General features: G+C 35.1%; 3 protein-coding genes across 5 annotated transcripts; 2 read left to right on the forward strand and 1 right to left on the reverse strand.

Moving 5' to 3' along the window:
• Nucleotides 1–11: 11 nt before the first annotated feature.
• Nucleotides 12–6,189, forward strand: Rpn3 (regulatory particle non-ATPase 3). Its single transcript, XM_083079100.1, has 2 exons — nucleotides 12–436; nucleotides 4,300–6,189. Exons 1-2 carry the CDS (start codon nucleotides 344–346, stop codon nucleotides 5,737–5,739), a joined length of 1,533 nt encoding a protein of 510 aa, XP_082935226.1. The 5' UTR covers nucleotides 12–343; the 3' UTR covers nucleotides 5,740–6,189.
• Nucleotides 757–3,111, reverse strand: Tex (THO complex 3 homolog tex). Of its 2 annotated transcripts, none has more exons than XM_083079092.1 (3): nucleotides 3,071–3,111; nucleotides 2,715–2,872; nucleotides 757–2,177 (listed from the first exon to the last, which is right to left on the reverse strand). In XM_083079092.1, the coding sequence occupies exons 2-3, from the start codon at nucleotides 2,802–2,804 to the stop codon at nucleotides 1,395–1,397; spliced, it is 873 nt and encodes a 290-aa protein (XP_082935218.1). In that variant the 5' UTR covers nucleotides 2,805–2,872; nucleotides 3,071–3,111; the 3' UTR covers nucleotides 757–1,394. The 2 variants fall into 2 exon arrangements, with proteins under 2 accessions (XP_082935218.1, XP_082935213.1); XM_083079087.1 differs by having other exon boundaries at nucleotides 2,619–2,872; nucleotides 3,071–3,099.
• A 356-nt stretch (nucleotides 6,190–6,545) lies between the features above and the next one.
• On the forward strand, nucleotides 6,546–13,778 carry LOC145959892 (RAB11-binding protein RELCH homolog). Of its 2 annotated transcripts, XM_083079112.1 has the most exons (16): nucleotides 6,546–6,753; nucleotides 6,938–7,138; nucleotides 7,412–7,570; nucleotides 7,652–8,004; nucleotides 8,115–8,228; nucleotides 8,411–8,655; nucleotides 8,830–9,140; nucleotides 9,370–9,656; nucleotides 9,789–10,116; nucleotides 10,594–10,747; nucleotides 10,983–11,106; nucleotides 11,267–11,537; nucleotides 11,852–11,987; nucleotides 12,463–12,662; nucleotides 12,870–13,131; nucleotides 13,458–13,778. In XM_083079112.1, exons 1-16 carry the CDS (start codon nucleotides 6,702–6,704, stop codon nucleotides 13,603–13,605), a joined length of 3,345 nt encoding a protein of 1,114 aa, XP_082935238.1. In that variant the 5' UTR covers nucleotides 6,546–6,701; the 3' UTR covers nucleotides 13,606–13,778. The 2 variants fall into 2 exon arrangements, with proteins under 2 accessions (XP_082935238.1, XP_082935244.1); XM_083079118.1 differs by lacking the exons at nucleotides 12,870–13,131; nucleotides 13,458–13,778 and having other exon boundaries at nucleotides 11,852–12,014; nucleotides 12,463–12,603.
• Nucleotides 13,779–13,866: the final 88 nt, after the last annotated feature.

A 13,866-nucleotide genomic window follows, 5' to 3' on the forward strand; every position in this document is an offset into this window, starting at 1 on the left:
ACGTACCATATTGTCGTCTTCTATCCTCTTCTGCAATTTCTTTCTATTTATCGCGGAACTGCTGATCCTAGGCTGAACACTGCGTTCACCGAGGATCTTGTGCCGAGGTTTCTGCTGCGCCATAATCTTCCTCAGCAGCAGCTCGTTTTCCCGTTCGATTCTACGCATCTCCTCGTCAGTGAAGCTCATGTTCCATCGTCTGCATCTCTTCGACCTGATCAATCTATCCGCTGTAGCCGCGCGAGATGGTTCGTCATTTATCGAATATGATTCATCCTTCCAGACTGATTCGCTGACATCTGCATACTGCTCGTTCGAACTCTGGCTGCGTTGAAAATTAGCGATGTCGTGCAAAGAGGAAGGATTCAGCGATCTTGATGCGATGTTGGTGACTTCGGACTCGTCGCAGGACTCGTCAGAGCAAAAGGACTCGCCTGTATACGCTGATTCGTCGTCCGACGCATCCTTGGTCTCCTGTGTAATGACATCATCTTCTTTGATTGGAATAGAAGAATTAGGCTGCTCCAAGATTGTCGTTTCTTCGGTCTCGCTGTCCTCCTCGTCAATCTCGTGAATGTTAGGAGCGTTATTGAAAATGTCATTCGCACTGTCGTCTTCGACAGTATATTGACATTCGCAGATGGAGTTTATCTCATTCGGGTTTGCCATCGCAACATGAAGATCATCTGAGATCCGCTGATGATCTTCATGCAAAATAAAACATGATTCACGTAATTCAAGCTGGACAGTAACCATGTCAACCAAGCCGCAAACAAAAGAGTTTATATGTCCAATTCAAGTTCCATCAATAAATCGATTCGAATGTGATCGGTAAAGTGAAATATATAAACATTTTCATTGAAATACATGTTGTATATACTACTTTGTATTTATTAAAACAATTATATTTTCGTTGTATCTTCTTGTGTTTTATGAGAATATTATATTGAATGAAAAATCTATATATTCACACTCGTTTATATAAATATATCGTATTTTTCTATATTTGCATTCGTAAAAAATTTTTTACATTTTGTACACAACCTTAATGAGATTTTTGTCGTATCTTGTTTATATAAATATTGTGGAATAAAACAATTCGATATTCTATTTTATATTCTATTTTATATATTTTTCCCGATTATATTCTATTTTATATATTTTTCCATATTTGTAAAAAATTTCTTATATTTATCTCGTATATAATATATTCCCCCACAAAAAAAAGATCGTGCTGCACGACTTTGTCAATTATGAGACAGCAAGTGTGAAATATGGCTTTAAAATTTACACGAAGTTTATATATCATTAATTCATCCCTTAACCAAAATATTTCTATAAAATAAAATAATCTGTCGAATGCATAATGCAAGTCCAATACGAAGAATGATCGCTCAATCGTTCGCAAAGCCGAACACCTTTAGGCTTCCGGCATCGCGTTTCCGGTCGTAGGTGTCCTTATCGTCGCACGCGTAAGCTAGGAGATACTGTTTTGGATGCCACGCGACAGTGAATGTCGCTGCCTCCACCGGGACGTCGGCGATCTTCTCGCCAGTCTCCACCTCGCCAATATCTATAACTAAATCCTCGGATGCCGCTGCCAACAGCTGTCCGTCAAACGAAAAGGAGATTGTACGCACTGGCCATTCAAGTCGCGAAAATGTCCTCAAACAACACAATTCGTCGGCGTCCCACAGGGAAACAAGCGCATCTGCGGATCCAGTGGCAAAATACCGTCCGGTCGGATCAAATTCAATGCAGATACATGTACCAGGATGCGCCTTGATCACATGTAATAATTCCAACTCGGGATAGCTAAGTATGTGCACACAGCCCTGACCGTTTGTCAGGTAGAATGTATCCGAGTCCTTATTCCATGAGATTTCGTTTACCTCGAAATTGAACTGCTCCTCTGCACGTATCTTCATTACCCGAGCATCGATGAAAGTCACAAGGTCCTCCTTATTTCCAACCGCAATCGTGTTACCATCTGGCGACCATGATATGTTGATGTTCTCGCCCCTTGTATTGATATTTGCTGTACATTTCTGTGTCCTTGTGTCCCAGATACGAACAGTCTTATCTCCACTTGCTGTGGATAATAATTCTGGGTAGAAGGCATGCCAGCACAATTGATCCACGCTACCGCCGTGTCCTCTAAAAGTAGTTTCTTGCTTCTGAAAAAAAGATTTACATTACAAACTATTGTAACCAAATCTGATTTAAAATGTTAAATATAAAGATCAGTTAAACTTGAAAAAATATAAAAGCTAAAAAATTTATATTCATTCTCTTCAATTATTTAAAAATACATACATATTCATAATTGATTTAACAAATAACTCTCAATTGGTATCTTTATATTTCATTACATATATGGCTAACTAATATCTTTGCACATATAATTTTCTGTCATAATTAATGATTTTACAAGTAAACAAAAAATGAGAATGTCAAACATTGCAGAAAAACATTACAGAACATTTCCGCTTGAAAAATGTGTTATGTAATGAAAATGTATAAAATGAGAATGTCAAATATTGTAGAAAAATATTACAGAAAATGTCCGCTTTATAAATGTTTAGAAAAGATCATATTTTTAGGTTATGTTTACCAACCAAGCGATCAGGACACAAAGAAAATATGCAGACGGACTTGTCGAAGGAACCCGAGGCCAGATATTTGCCGTCGCAACTCCATCCCACACTATGTACCTTTGCCGAATGACTCTGCTGCTCTCGAATTTTATTATGCGATTTAAAATATTTGATCAACTCCTCCACTCGCGAAGCGGTAGCCGCCATCGTTTTGTTTACACCAGTATTGTGATTGTGAGGTGGACTTTTTCACGTGTAGCATCAGTGAAGTATCTCTATAGATAAAAAGGTGTATTATTAAACATTCGTATTAATTTGCAAGTTTATAATTTAAGAAAAAATGTATAATGTATAAAAAAATATATATATATACATATTATATAAGTTATACATTATATTATAAATTATATATCACATACATATATTACATTTTTCCTTAAATTACAGAAACTTGTATAAAATTATGTACGGACGATTATAATAGTATATTATTTTATATACAAACGAACAACAAACATATCAACATATCAACATATTGGCCGGTATTCATAGTCCGTTCTTATATTTAAGATCATCTTAAGAACCCATTCAACCAATCAAATAGCTGCAATGCGGTTATTGATTGGTTGAAGGGGTTCTTAAGACGATCTTAAATATAAGAACGGACTATGAATACCGGCCCTAATGTCTAGTCTATTTTTCGTATTTTATGTATTTACCCCACGAACTAAACTAAAAGCATCGACAAAGAATCAACAAAGATGCGCAATCGTGTGTAAATTTTCATCTAGTGACTTTATGGGAAATAATAATTGGCTGCGTTCAATGAGATTTTAAGGAGACTTAGGTCCGAATTCATAGTCGTTTCTCAAATCTTAAGATTAGAGAATTTCTTAAATCTATCCTAATACGACCATTTCATTGGTTGAGCTATCCTATTCAACCAATGAAATGGTCGCATTAGGATAGATTTAAGAAATTCTCTAGTCTTAAGATTTGAGAAACGACTATGAATTCGGACCTTAAGTAGTGGTCAATTTCTTAAATCTTACGCCTTAAAGGTGGAAGCACATAAAATTACATAGGCGCATAACCATAAGCATAAAGAAATTGATTGGTCCACAAATATATGCATAAGAAAATGAACCAATCAATTTTCTTATGCTTATGGTTATGCGCCTATGCAATTTTATGTGCTTCCACCTTAAGTCTCCTTAAAATCTCATTGTAGACGACGCATTATGCGACCATTGGCCGCATTCAGCAGACTCAACAGTTGGGCAACATTACTAGATTTTCCGATGTAATTCGACGCTGATTGGTCGGACCTGAAAGTAGAAACCAATCATGTTCGATTGCTACTTAGCGATTGAGTCTGCTGAATGCGGCCATTTTGTACTCGACGTCGAGTCGCGAATCTAACCTCGTCAATGGTTTGTGGACGATCTAACCTGACTTCTCATTGAACTTTGCGTGAATTTGCACAAAACGAGCTTTGGGACGATGAGAATCGAATAGGAGGTTAAGTATTCGAGAGTCACGAGAGAGAATTTCGACCCGTCAGTTAAAGCATTGTCGACGTCGTGATCGTTCGATCAACAGCAGGACAAGCGAGAGGATAACAATGGGCGTGCCAACTGGCAGAAACGTCGAAGCGATGGACGTGGACCCCGTGAATCCCGCAAGCGCGTCGGACGCGCAGAGCGGCGACGGTGACGGCGCGGGCGAGCGCAAGGACACCGACATGCAGACCCTGTACGATATCCGCGAACACACCCGGCAGATCGAGAAGGCCGTGCAGAACAAGGAGCCGCGTTTCGTGCTACGCGCTCTGCGCGCTCTGCCCAACACCCGTCGTCGTCTTAATCCGGTCGTGCTGCGCGGCCTCGTCACGGGCTTCTATACCAGGTCTGTCGCCGAGCGCGACGCGCTGCTCGCCTGGGTGGAGGAGCCGATGGACATCGACGACAATCAGACTGTCGTTCAAAAGTTCCGCAGTTCCTCATCGTTGCTCCTGCCCGAGATCGACGCTTACGTTCACCTGCTGGTGTTGATCCGACTCATCGACACCAGGAAGTACAACGAGGCGGTGCAGTGTTCCGAGTTGCTGGTCCAGAAGATCGCCGCGCAGAACCGCAGGACCATAGATCTCATCGCGGCCAAGTGCTACTTCTATCACTCCCGCGCTTACGAACTGACGAATCAGCTGGACAAGATCCGTGGTTTTCTGCATCTTCGTCTGCGCACCGCGACTCTGCGTAACGACTTCGAGGGTCAGGCAGTTCTGATCAATTGCCTGCTACGTAATTACCTGCACTATAATCTCTACGATCAAGCGGACAAGCTGGTGCTGAAGTCGACCTTTCCCGAATCGGCCAGCAACAACGAATGGGCCCGATTTCTTTACTATCTCGGCAGGATAAAGGCCGCCAGGCTGGAGTATTCGGCCGCGCACAAGTACCTTGTGCAAGCGATGCGCAAAGCGCCGCAGACCACAGCGGTCGGTTTCAGACAAACCGTTCAGAAACTGGCGGTCGCCGTGGAGCTTCTTCTAGGCGACATTCCGGAGAGACAGATATTCCGACAGGCCGCTCTACGACGAGCTCTAGCTCCGTACTTTCAATTGACGCAGGCGGTACGTCTGGGCAACCTGCAGCGGTTCGGTGAAGTACTGGAGAACTTCGGGCCGCAATTCCGCGCAGATCACACGTTCACGTTGATCCTGCGGCTGCGGCACAACGTCATCAAAACCGCGATCCGCTCCATTGGCCTCTCTTACTCGCGCATCTCGCCGACCGACATAGCCCGCAAATTGGGACTGGATTCTAGCGTGGATGCGGAGTTCATCGTCGCAAAAGCGATTCGCGATGGGGTCATTGAAGCTACCCTGGATCCCGAAAATGGCTATATGCGTAGTAAGGAGACCACGGATATTTACTGCACTAAGGAACCCCTGCTAGCCTTCCATCAAAGAATCACTTTCTGTCTGGATCTGCACAATCAGAGCGTCAAGGCGATGCGTTACCCGCCCAAGTCATACGGAAAGGATTTGGAGTCTGCCGAAGAACGTAGAGAAAGGGAGCAACAGGACTTGGAGCTGGCCAAAGAGATGGCTGAGGAGGACGATGACGGTTTCCCTTGAATCCGCGTTCGGAGATTATAAAAGAAATTAGGTGAAAGTCTGCGACATTTTTGAGACACTGCTCAAGACAAGAGATACAAGATTATTAATGTGTGTTTTTCTAAAACGTTACAAATGGATTTATAGATAATGTCTAGAGCGAGCAATGAGGACTAGGACGTCGCTGTAATATTTATACAATACTTGCATTCATGACCTCGCATTCATAAATGTTAGTATTGATATAATGACTTAAGGAATAAAACATAAGTTATATATATATGATAAGTCTAGATACAATAGATGAAATGAAAGATAAACAATATTGCAATTGAATAAATAAAGCAACCTCTTAATATTGTTATTTATGTTATTGCTTATATATTAAATATCTTGTGTATTTTAATTGATTGTAATAACTTTCTAACATTGTGTAATGGAAAATATAAAACAATGTCGATCATTCTTATATATTAATTTAACATATTCATTTTATCATTGTATATTATATCTTTTTTTATGAAATATATATCTTTTTTTATGTAACAATATAACGTATAGTTTATATATACATATATGTAAGAAAGTCAATTTTACAACGAAAATAATTGTCAAGATATAGTCAATTTTACAACGAAAATAAATGTCAAGATACAGTCTTCTCAATTTTAATAATAATTCATTAAAAATGAATTATTTGATTAATATCTAGATGCGCATGCGCTCCTCAAGTATATTAATGATTGGTGCAATTTGAATCTAGAAATATTTCTAGGGAGACAAGGAATAGATTTCTACCATCAACTTTCCCATCTATGCCACGTAATCCTATGATGTCAGATGAGTTGTCATTGGATTTTCCATAAATAATCGTTTTTTATTACATATGTATTGTGCGTTTAGTGTGTCAGAACGTAAGACGCAAGACAATTTGTCTTACGTGGAAATGTCATTTCTTAGAAATACCTGAATACGTTAACACTATGGCGAGTTCTATTGAAGAAATAAAAGAGCCATTGTCTGTGAACAACAAAGGTTATATTTCCGATCTATTTAACAATATTATTCAATTATAAATATAATTAATATAGTTGTTAATATAAATATAATTGTTAATAACTAATTACGTAAAACTTTTTACAACTAGAAAAAACTTGCAATTTTCTTGCCATATGCGTTTCTTTGAAAAAATATTTTCATGTATTCACTGTTACTTCAGGATATATGGCTCCAAGAATGTCAATATCATATGAAGAGATGGCCACAAAGCTTCTCAATGAGAAGCTCCTCTTAACGGCTTTGGAGTTGCATGCTGAATTATGCGAAGCTGGCAAAGAACTGCCCATTCTTAAGGAGTTCTTTTCAAATCCAAATAATTTCGAGAACTCTAATATCAAACCAGAACCATTTACACCAATGCGTATGTATCTTGTTAGTTTTGTAAAAATATTGACATTTTTATTAAAATTTTAATATCAACAATTTTTTCTTAACATAAAATAAATATATTTATTTAACTCTTGTATAGCAAATATTTACAAAACAAGACATAAAGAATTGAACTAATTTAAACAATTTTTTTAAAAAAAGAAAAATAAAAATAGTTTTAAGATTCACATATGTTATTAGTTGAGTTGAATTAATATATTTCATAAATTTGATGATAAATAATAAATGAAACATTACATATTAGCCAGATCTTCTAGTCAGGCAACTTTGGATTCTCTCGATATGACGCGATATTCAGAAGATGGGGCTGGTGTTGATGAAAGAGTTGCTATTCTGGAATTTGAATTGCGCAAGGCCAGAGAAAATATTTCTGCACTGCGTGCTAATCTAACTGTAGTAACAGGTATGTTTTTCTTACATAGCATCTTTTCATATTGATTTGTATAATGCTAATTTCTAATTAATAATATATTAAAAATTTCAGAGTTGGAAGGTACACATAAGACACCAGACAAGAGCTCTGAAAAGAATCTCACTGTTGAACTGCCCATAAAACCACATGAGCAGCGAGCATTGAACTTTCTCATCAATGAATATTTATTGGCAAGATCTTATAAGCTTACTTCGATTACCTTCAGTGATGAGTGTGAAGATCAAGATTTTGAAGATTGGCAAGATGTTGGATTGGATATACCAAAACCCACAAAATTATTGCAGATATATCGGGAGCATATGAGAGCCAATGGATATGACAAATCTCCATCTGTCAGTATTGCTGTACAAACGGATTTTGTGATTGAAGAGGTGGAGAAGCAAAAGGATAATTCTCAAGAAATGGTTTGTTACTTTAGATAATTGCAAAGCTTCTCTAAAGTTTCAGAAGCTAAAATGTAACCATAAATGCTTATATTCTCAAATTCTAAGAACATGCTACATATCCCTTATAGGTAGAACAGATTGAAAGGTTACAGCAACAAATTATAGTATTGGAACAAGAGAAAACTGCTCTTCAAGAAATTATTTCATCAAATAAGGAAAATGTCATAGAAAATCCAATCAAAGTAAGTCAATTAATTAAATGAAGAAAATTTTCTTTTTTTTTGCTATATAAAATAATTAAAATTAAAAATATTTTAAAATTACAAATCTATGCATATCTTATAATTAATAATTTTAATAATTTTATTAAAGCATATGCACACTTCTATGTTGCACAAAAAATTAATTATTGTTTGATTTACAGTCAGGTAGTTGTGGAACTATTCGTACCATCAATTCTAGCTCGACAACTCCTGACAAGTTTGAACTGCTCGAATCATTACCAAGGGACATGTCAATCACCACTCAGGAACCAGAAGAAGATGATAGTGCTTCTGCAGTAGTTAGTCTAGATGAAACAGATCCAGGAGACAAAGAATGGACCAGGCTACAGTTACCTAGAGTAAATATTACAGAGAAATCTTCTGTCTTACCAACTGCATCTTCCAGGTTAGTTATTTTATTATAGATATTTAATTTTGTAAGATTTTTTATCGAGTTAGTCAATTAGATATAAACAAGAAATAATAAATAACAAAGTAAATTTTACAAAGTAATTAATTCATATGTGAAAATATTATTACTTGAAAATTTCTGTGTATCTAGCTTAATTATACATTGCAGAGATTTGCCCATAAAATTCAAATTAGAAATAGTGGCGCATTGTTTGGCAACCGTTTCGGGATCAATAATATCTTCAATGGAGGAGTCATTAAAGCGCGGAGTTACACGAGATACATTAGTCGAGATCCTGACATATATTCTGCCACGCATAGTACCCAACATCATCCTTAACAAGCGCGAAGAGATCATTCCTTTGATTATCAGTGCAATTCATCTGCATTCCAATCTTAGCGAGAGAGAAAAATTGTTGCAGCTATTGTTTAATTTAAAGAAGAGGCCACAGGAGGACGAACGGCAAATGATATTAGCTGGTTAGAGCAAAATATCCAATATACAATTTAATAATCTAAATTATTAAATTTACTAATAATGATTAATAATTATTAAATACGTAACATTTATAATTTTTAGAGGAAAAAAATTGTGCTTGTGTGTAACATATATATATTTCAACAGTATTTATATGATTTAGGAATTTAATATTCTGATTACTGAAAACTAAACTATCACTGAGTTTCTTTCCATTTTTTATAACATTAGGATTAGTTGTAATGGCGAAACTTGTGGAAGAACCACTGGAAGGCGAAGAAATTCTAACAATCTGTTGGGAGCAGAGTCAACACAAGTATCCTGAGAGAAGATTATTAGCTGTTGAATGTTGTTCTGTGCTGGCATCCTATACATCGGCTTCTATCAGAAACTCACTGATGCTGTCAATGCTGCAACAGATGTTATTGGAAGATAAGGATCCTGCTGTTCGAACTAGCGTTGTGAAAACCCTTGCATTACTTATAGCTTTAATGGATGATCCTGACAAATATTTCCAGGTAGATATTATTTTATTTAAAAAATTTTTATATTAATTTTCCTTCATAAGTTTTTGTATATATCATGAATATATAATAAATACATACATACATATAAATCTATTGCTACATATAAATTGATATACATTACAGTGCGAGGAACTGGCGTTAACGGCGCTTCACGACACCTCATCAATAGTCGTTGAAACGGCATCGTCAATATTGTTACCGGTTCTAGCACAATGGGCGTTATCTTTGAAGAAGCTGCATGTAAATCTGCTGCCGCGCATAATCTCGAAAGTGAAGAATCAATTGAAGCCAACACATTCCCAGGCTTCGCCGAATAAAGACTATGTCGACGAAGAAAAGTTGGTGCCATCGATCGGTATTTTACAATGTATTTTGCCATATACAGTACTATGCGTCGCCGATACCAACGCAGTGCGGGCCTGCGTCGAGAATGGAACATCGTCGGACTTGTGTGAGTTGTTAGAAAAAACAAATAAGTATCTATAATAATAAATATATTAAAATGCATATTTAAATTATTATACGAAAAAAAGAGTATATAAAAGATAATGTAAAGATATTGTGTGAGGTATTAAAATCTATCAGATTTAAGAATTCAGAAGATTTAAAAATTCAAGAATTAAAAAAAAATTGTAAAATTGAATTTGAATGATTATAAAATTGAATTTGAAAGATTAAATGAGTAAAAAGAAAAATGGAAGATTCAGAAATTTCAAAGAATTTAATTAAATTCATCTGAGTAAAATTCTGAAAATTTAAGTTTAATATTAAAATTCGAGTTCGAAACTCAACAGGATTTTAGGATTTAAAGAAATTTAAAATCCGAAAAATCTCTTTGAGAAATTCGTGTTAGAGATTTTGTAAATAAAGCTCATAAACTCGCACAAAAACAAAAGCACAAAAGTTTTCTAGAAACTTTGTGGTGCAGCCGAGGAATTTCTGGTCTTGTGTCACTCCAATATCATCGATCCGAGGATATTCTACGAGGGTCCCATAGACATCGGTGTTCTCCTCAATACTTTCTTCTCCAAATCCTGGGAGGATGCATCTTGGCCAGAGTTAGAATGGTTTACAAAAAAACTGTATGTAAATATTATTACTTCATTATTGTAAAATAATGGTGAAAAAACTTTCACATACAAATGTAATTTTGACATATTAATCAATTAATTTTTTCGTGAACATTATTAAGATAAATTTTACAATAATAAATAATAAGTTTCGAATGCAAATTTTTGAACAAGTTTGATTATTCACAATTCATATTTTATTCGTTTTCGTATTAATCTTAGAAGATATTTTTATCCCTTTTTGCAGAATATTTGATGTCTTGGAAATGGTGAAATCTGTGGACGCAGCACACGAAAATGTTTTGAAGGCACTTCTTATGTACATTCACTCATTGTGCGTGGGATTTGGGAAATATATTACACAATCTAGGGTAAGATTCTGTTTAGACAAAAATATTGAAAATTCTTAGATTCTAAAATTTCATAGCTCTTGAATATTTTTCTTATAAAAATTCTTAATTTCTTAAATTTTTGATTAATATCTTATAAATATTGTCACATTTAGGATAATTTTATAAATAAATATTTTAGATACAGACAGCATTTTTCCCAGAAGTAGCAGAGCTCGAAAAGCAATTGACAACACTATCGACAGATAAAAAGAATATGAATCTCACATTGATCCCTAGTTATTTGATAATCCTGAGCACTCTCGATCTCACAGAATTCGCAAACTATTTTAAACAGTTTCTTGTGGTCCTATCTATGAGCGGCACAAGCATATCCTGGCTGCAAATCGCCGCGAGCATTCTATATACTCAAGAACAAATACAAGAATACGTGCTTGCTAGTTTATGGGATGGTTTGTATCAGATATCTTTTTTCATATTATTAGTTTATTAGCTTACGAAAGAAATAATATTCAAGTATAATATAAAAAATTAAAATATTACAATTATAAGAAATTTAAAAAAATACTTATTCTTTTTTATTATCAAGCTACAATTATTATATTAATCTATATTTCTACAAATTTTTAAAGTTTAACTAAAGATCGGTATATACATATATATAGCATCTTTATTTTTTAAAATTAATATGTATATTTTTATTATAATCCTCTCTAGAGAATGTTTTTGAATCGTAGATCAAATTTGTATAATTTCTTCTTCATAGGTGTGGTACATCAAAGGTCAACTGTACGATGCGCAACGGCAACACTATTTGGTTCCGCTATTGCACACGTTTCAGATCGGCTGGCAAATGCTAAGATCGTGCCAGCCATCGTAACGCTCGCCAGCGATCCTGAAGTGTGAGAGACTCTTCTGTACTTATACATGCATGTATCTCAAATTCTTGGATGTTTAACATTATTAGTTTCTTAAAATTTTAACCGTCCTAATATTTTTAAATATTTATAAACTACAACATATTGTGCGTCTTTTATTTAAAAATTTTGAATCTCACGAGCAATAAGAACCAAACACAGGATGGTTGTGTATCAATTTCATATGAAATTAATTTTTTAAACTGAAAAACTTTAAACTAATTAATGTTTTTAAATTAATTAATGTGTGCAGGGCACAACCATCCTGTGTTTGGTTTAGTCTGCGATTCAAATTTATATTTTGTAGTAGAGTCTTATTAATCTCTTAATTGTTTATTTAACAATGTTCAAGTATTATACAAATGCAAGAGAGCGCTCCTATATAAAATAATCTTCTCTGTGATATTTATATTTTTCATTCTCTTTATACTCTATAAAGTATTGAAACAAATATTTTCAGTGGCGTACGATGCGCTGCAATCTCTTCGTTGGGCCGTATAATAACGGAGTGCAAAGTGAGAGAAGCACGCGATAAAGCTCGGCTAACGTTGGAAACGATCGCAAAAGATTCTCAAGGATTTTCGCAAACTCTGGCGACTTCATTAGTGTCCACGTTCGCATTCATCGCCCCCACTTGTCCGCAAAATTATATAGAGGACAGTAAGTGTTACTCCGTAATATTTATCTTTCTTTCTGTTTATATAATTCAAAAAACAAATATTTTCTTTAATATGCATCTTATTTAATTCTTACAATCTTAAATTCGATAAAAAATTATTAATTAATTTTCTTCTTATCTCTCTTTATATTATCTTTATTTATCAGTATTATTACATGTTATATGTATTGTTTTACTGTCATTTGCAGTAATAGCAACGCAATTATCGACGATTGCTTCATTCGCACTTCAACATAGCCGCAAGATCGAACTAGTAAACGCACTAGTGGAAGCATACTCAGTGCTGGTCTATTGTCCTTTAAGTAGTCAATGCGTTTCTGGTATAGTGCTGCCCGGATTGAGACATCTCGAGACATTGGTGAATCAATGCCTGCCTCAACAAAAAGATGCGGTGCGTTCATTGCTCAGGGAAGCGGAATCCAAACAGGACTTGTCAAAACCAATAGAGAGGTATTGTACATGAAAATAACTATGTCTCTTATATCAAATATCTTAATAATACTTATAATAAATTAAATCATAAGTTAATCACAAAATATATATCATAAATGATATTATAAATGTTATATAAAAAAGCATAAAAGAAATTACATATTATTATTAATTATAATTTATATTAATAATAAATAATACAATAAGAATTAGAATTTATAAATTTTTGGATTTTCTCTGTAGATTTTTATATATTTTTCTGTAAAAATATTTTATATCTACTCTATAAATATTTTTTTATATCAGTACATAAAAATTTAAATCTTTGCGAACATTCTCTTTAGGACACTCTCAACAAGTTCCGGGCTTTCTCTATCCATGGCGACAATGAACGTAGGTCAAGGTGTCGAGGATATGCGACAAAGGATGAGCAAAATCTTTCAACAGAAAACCGTATCGCCTAGTATGCCGAGTATTTTCCGCAAGAAATAAACTCCTCATCTCATAGCACATACAATTGTGAGAAAATCAGGTATTAAATTTATTCGCGAGTGTTTCGCCAAACGTTTACGTAACTCGCAACTCGCAAGAGAAATCATAAGGTTGTTGTTAGAGGTAAATGTATAATATTGTTTTAATAAATGTTAACTTATTTTTTTATCATAGCCGTAAGTTGAACATGTAAATTATTTTGTTTAAATATCAACGATATAGATGAAAGATTTTAAAGAGTCAAAAGAAAGTATGTGAATT

This window comes from Camponotus vicinus, unplaced genomic scaffold, assembly GCF_025532165.1.
Source record: "Camponotus vicinus isolate PSW18456_S1 unplaced genomic scaffold, iyCamVici1.0 SCAF_1, whole genome shotgun sequence".
In the NCBI taxonomy this organism is placed as follows: Eukaryota; Metazoa; Arthropoda; class Insecta; order Hymenoptera; family Formicidae; genus Camponotus; species Camponotus vicinus.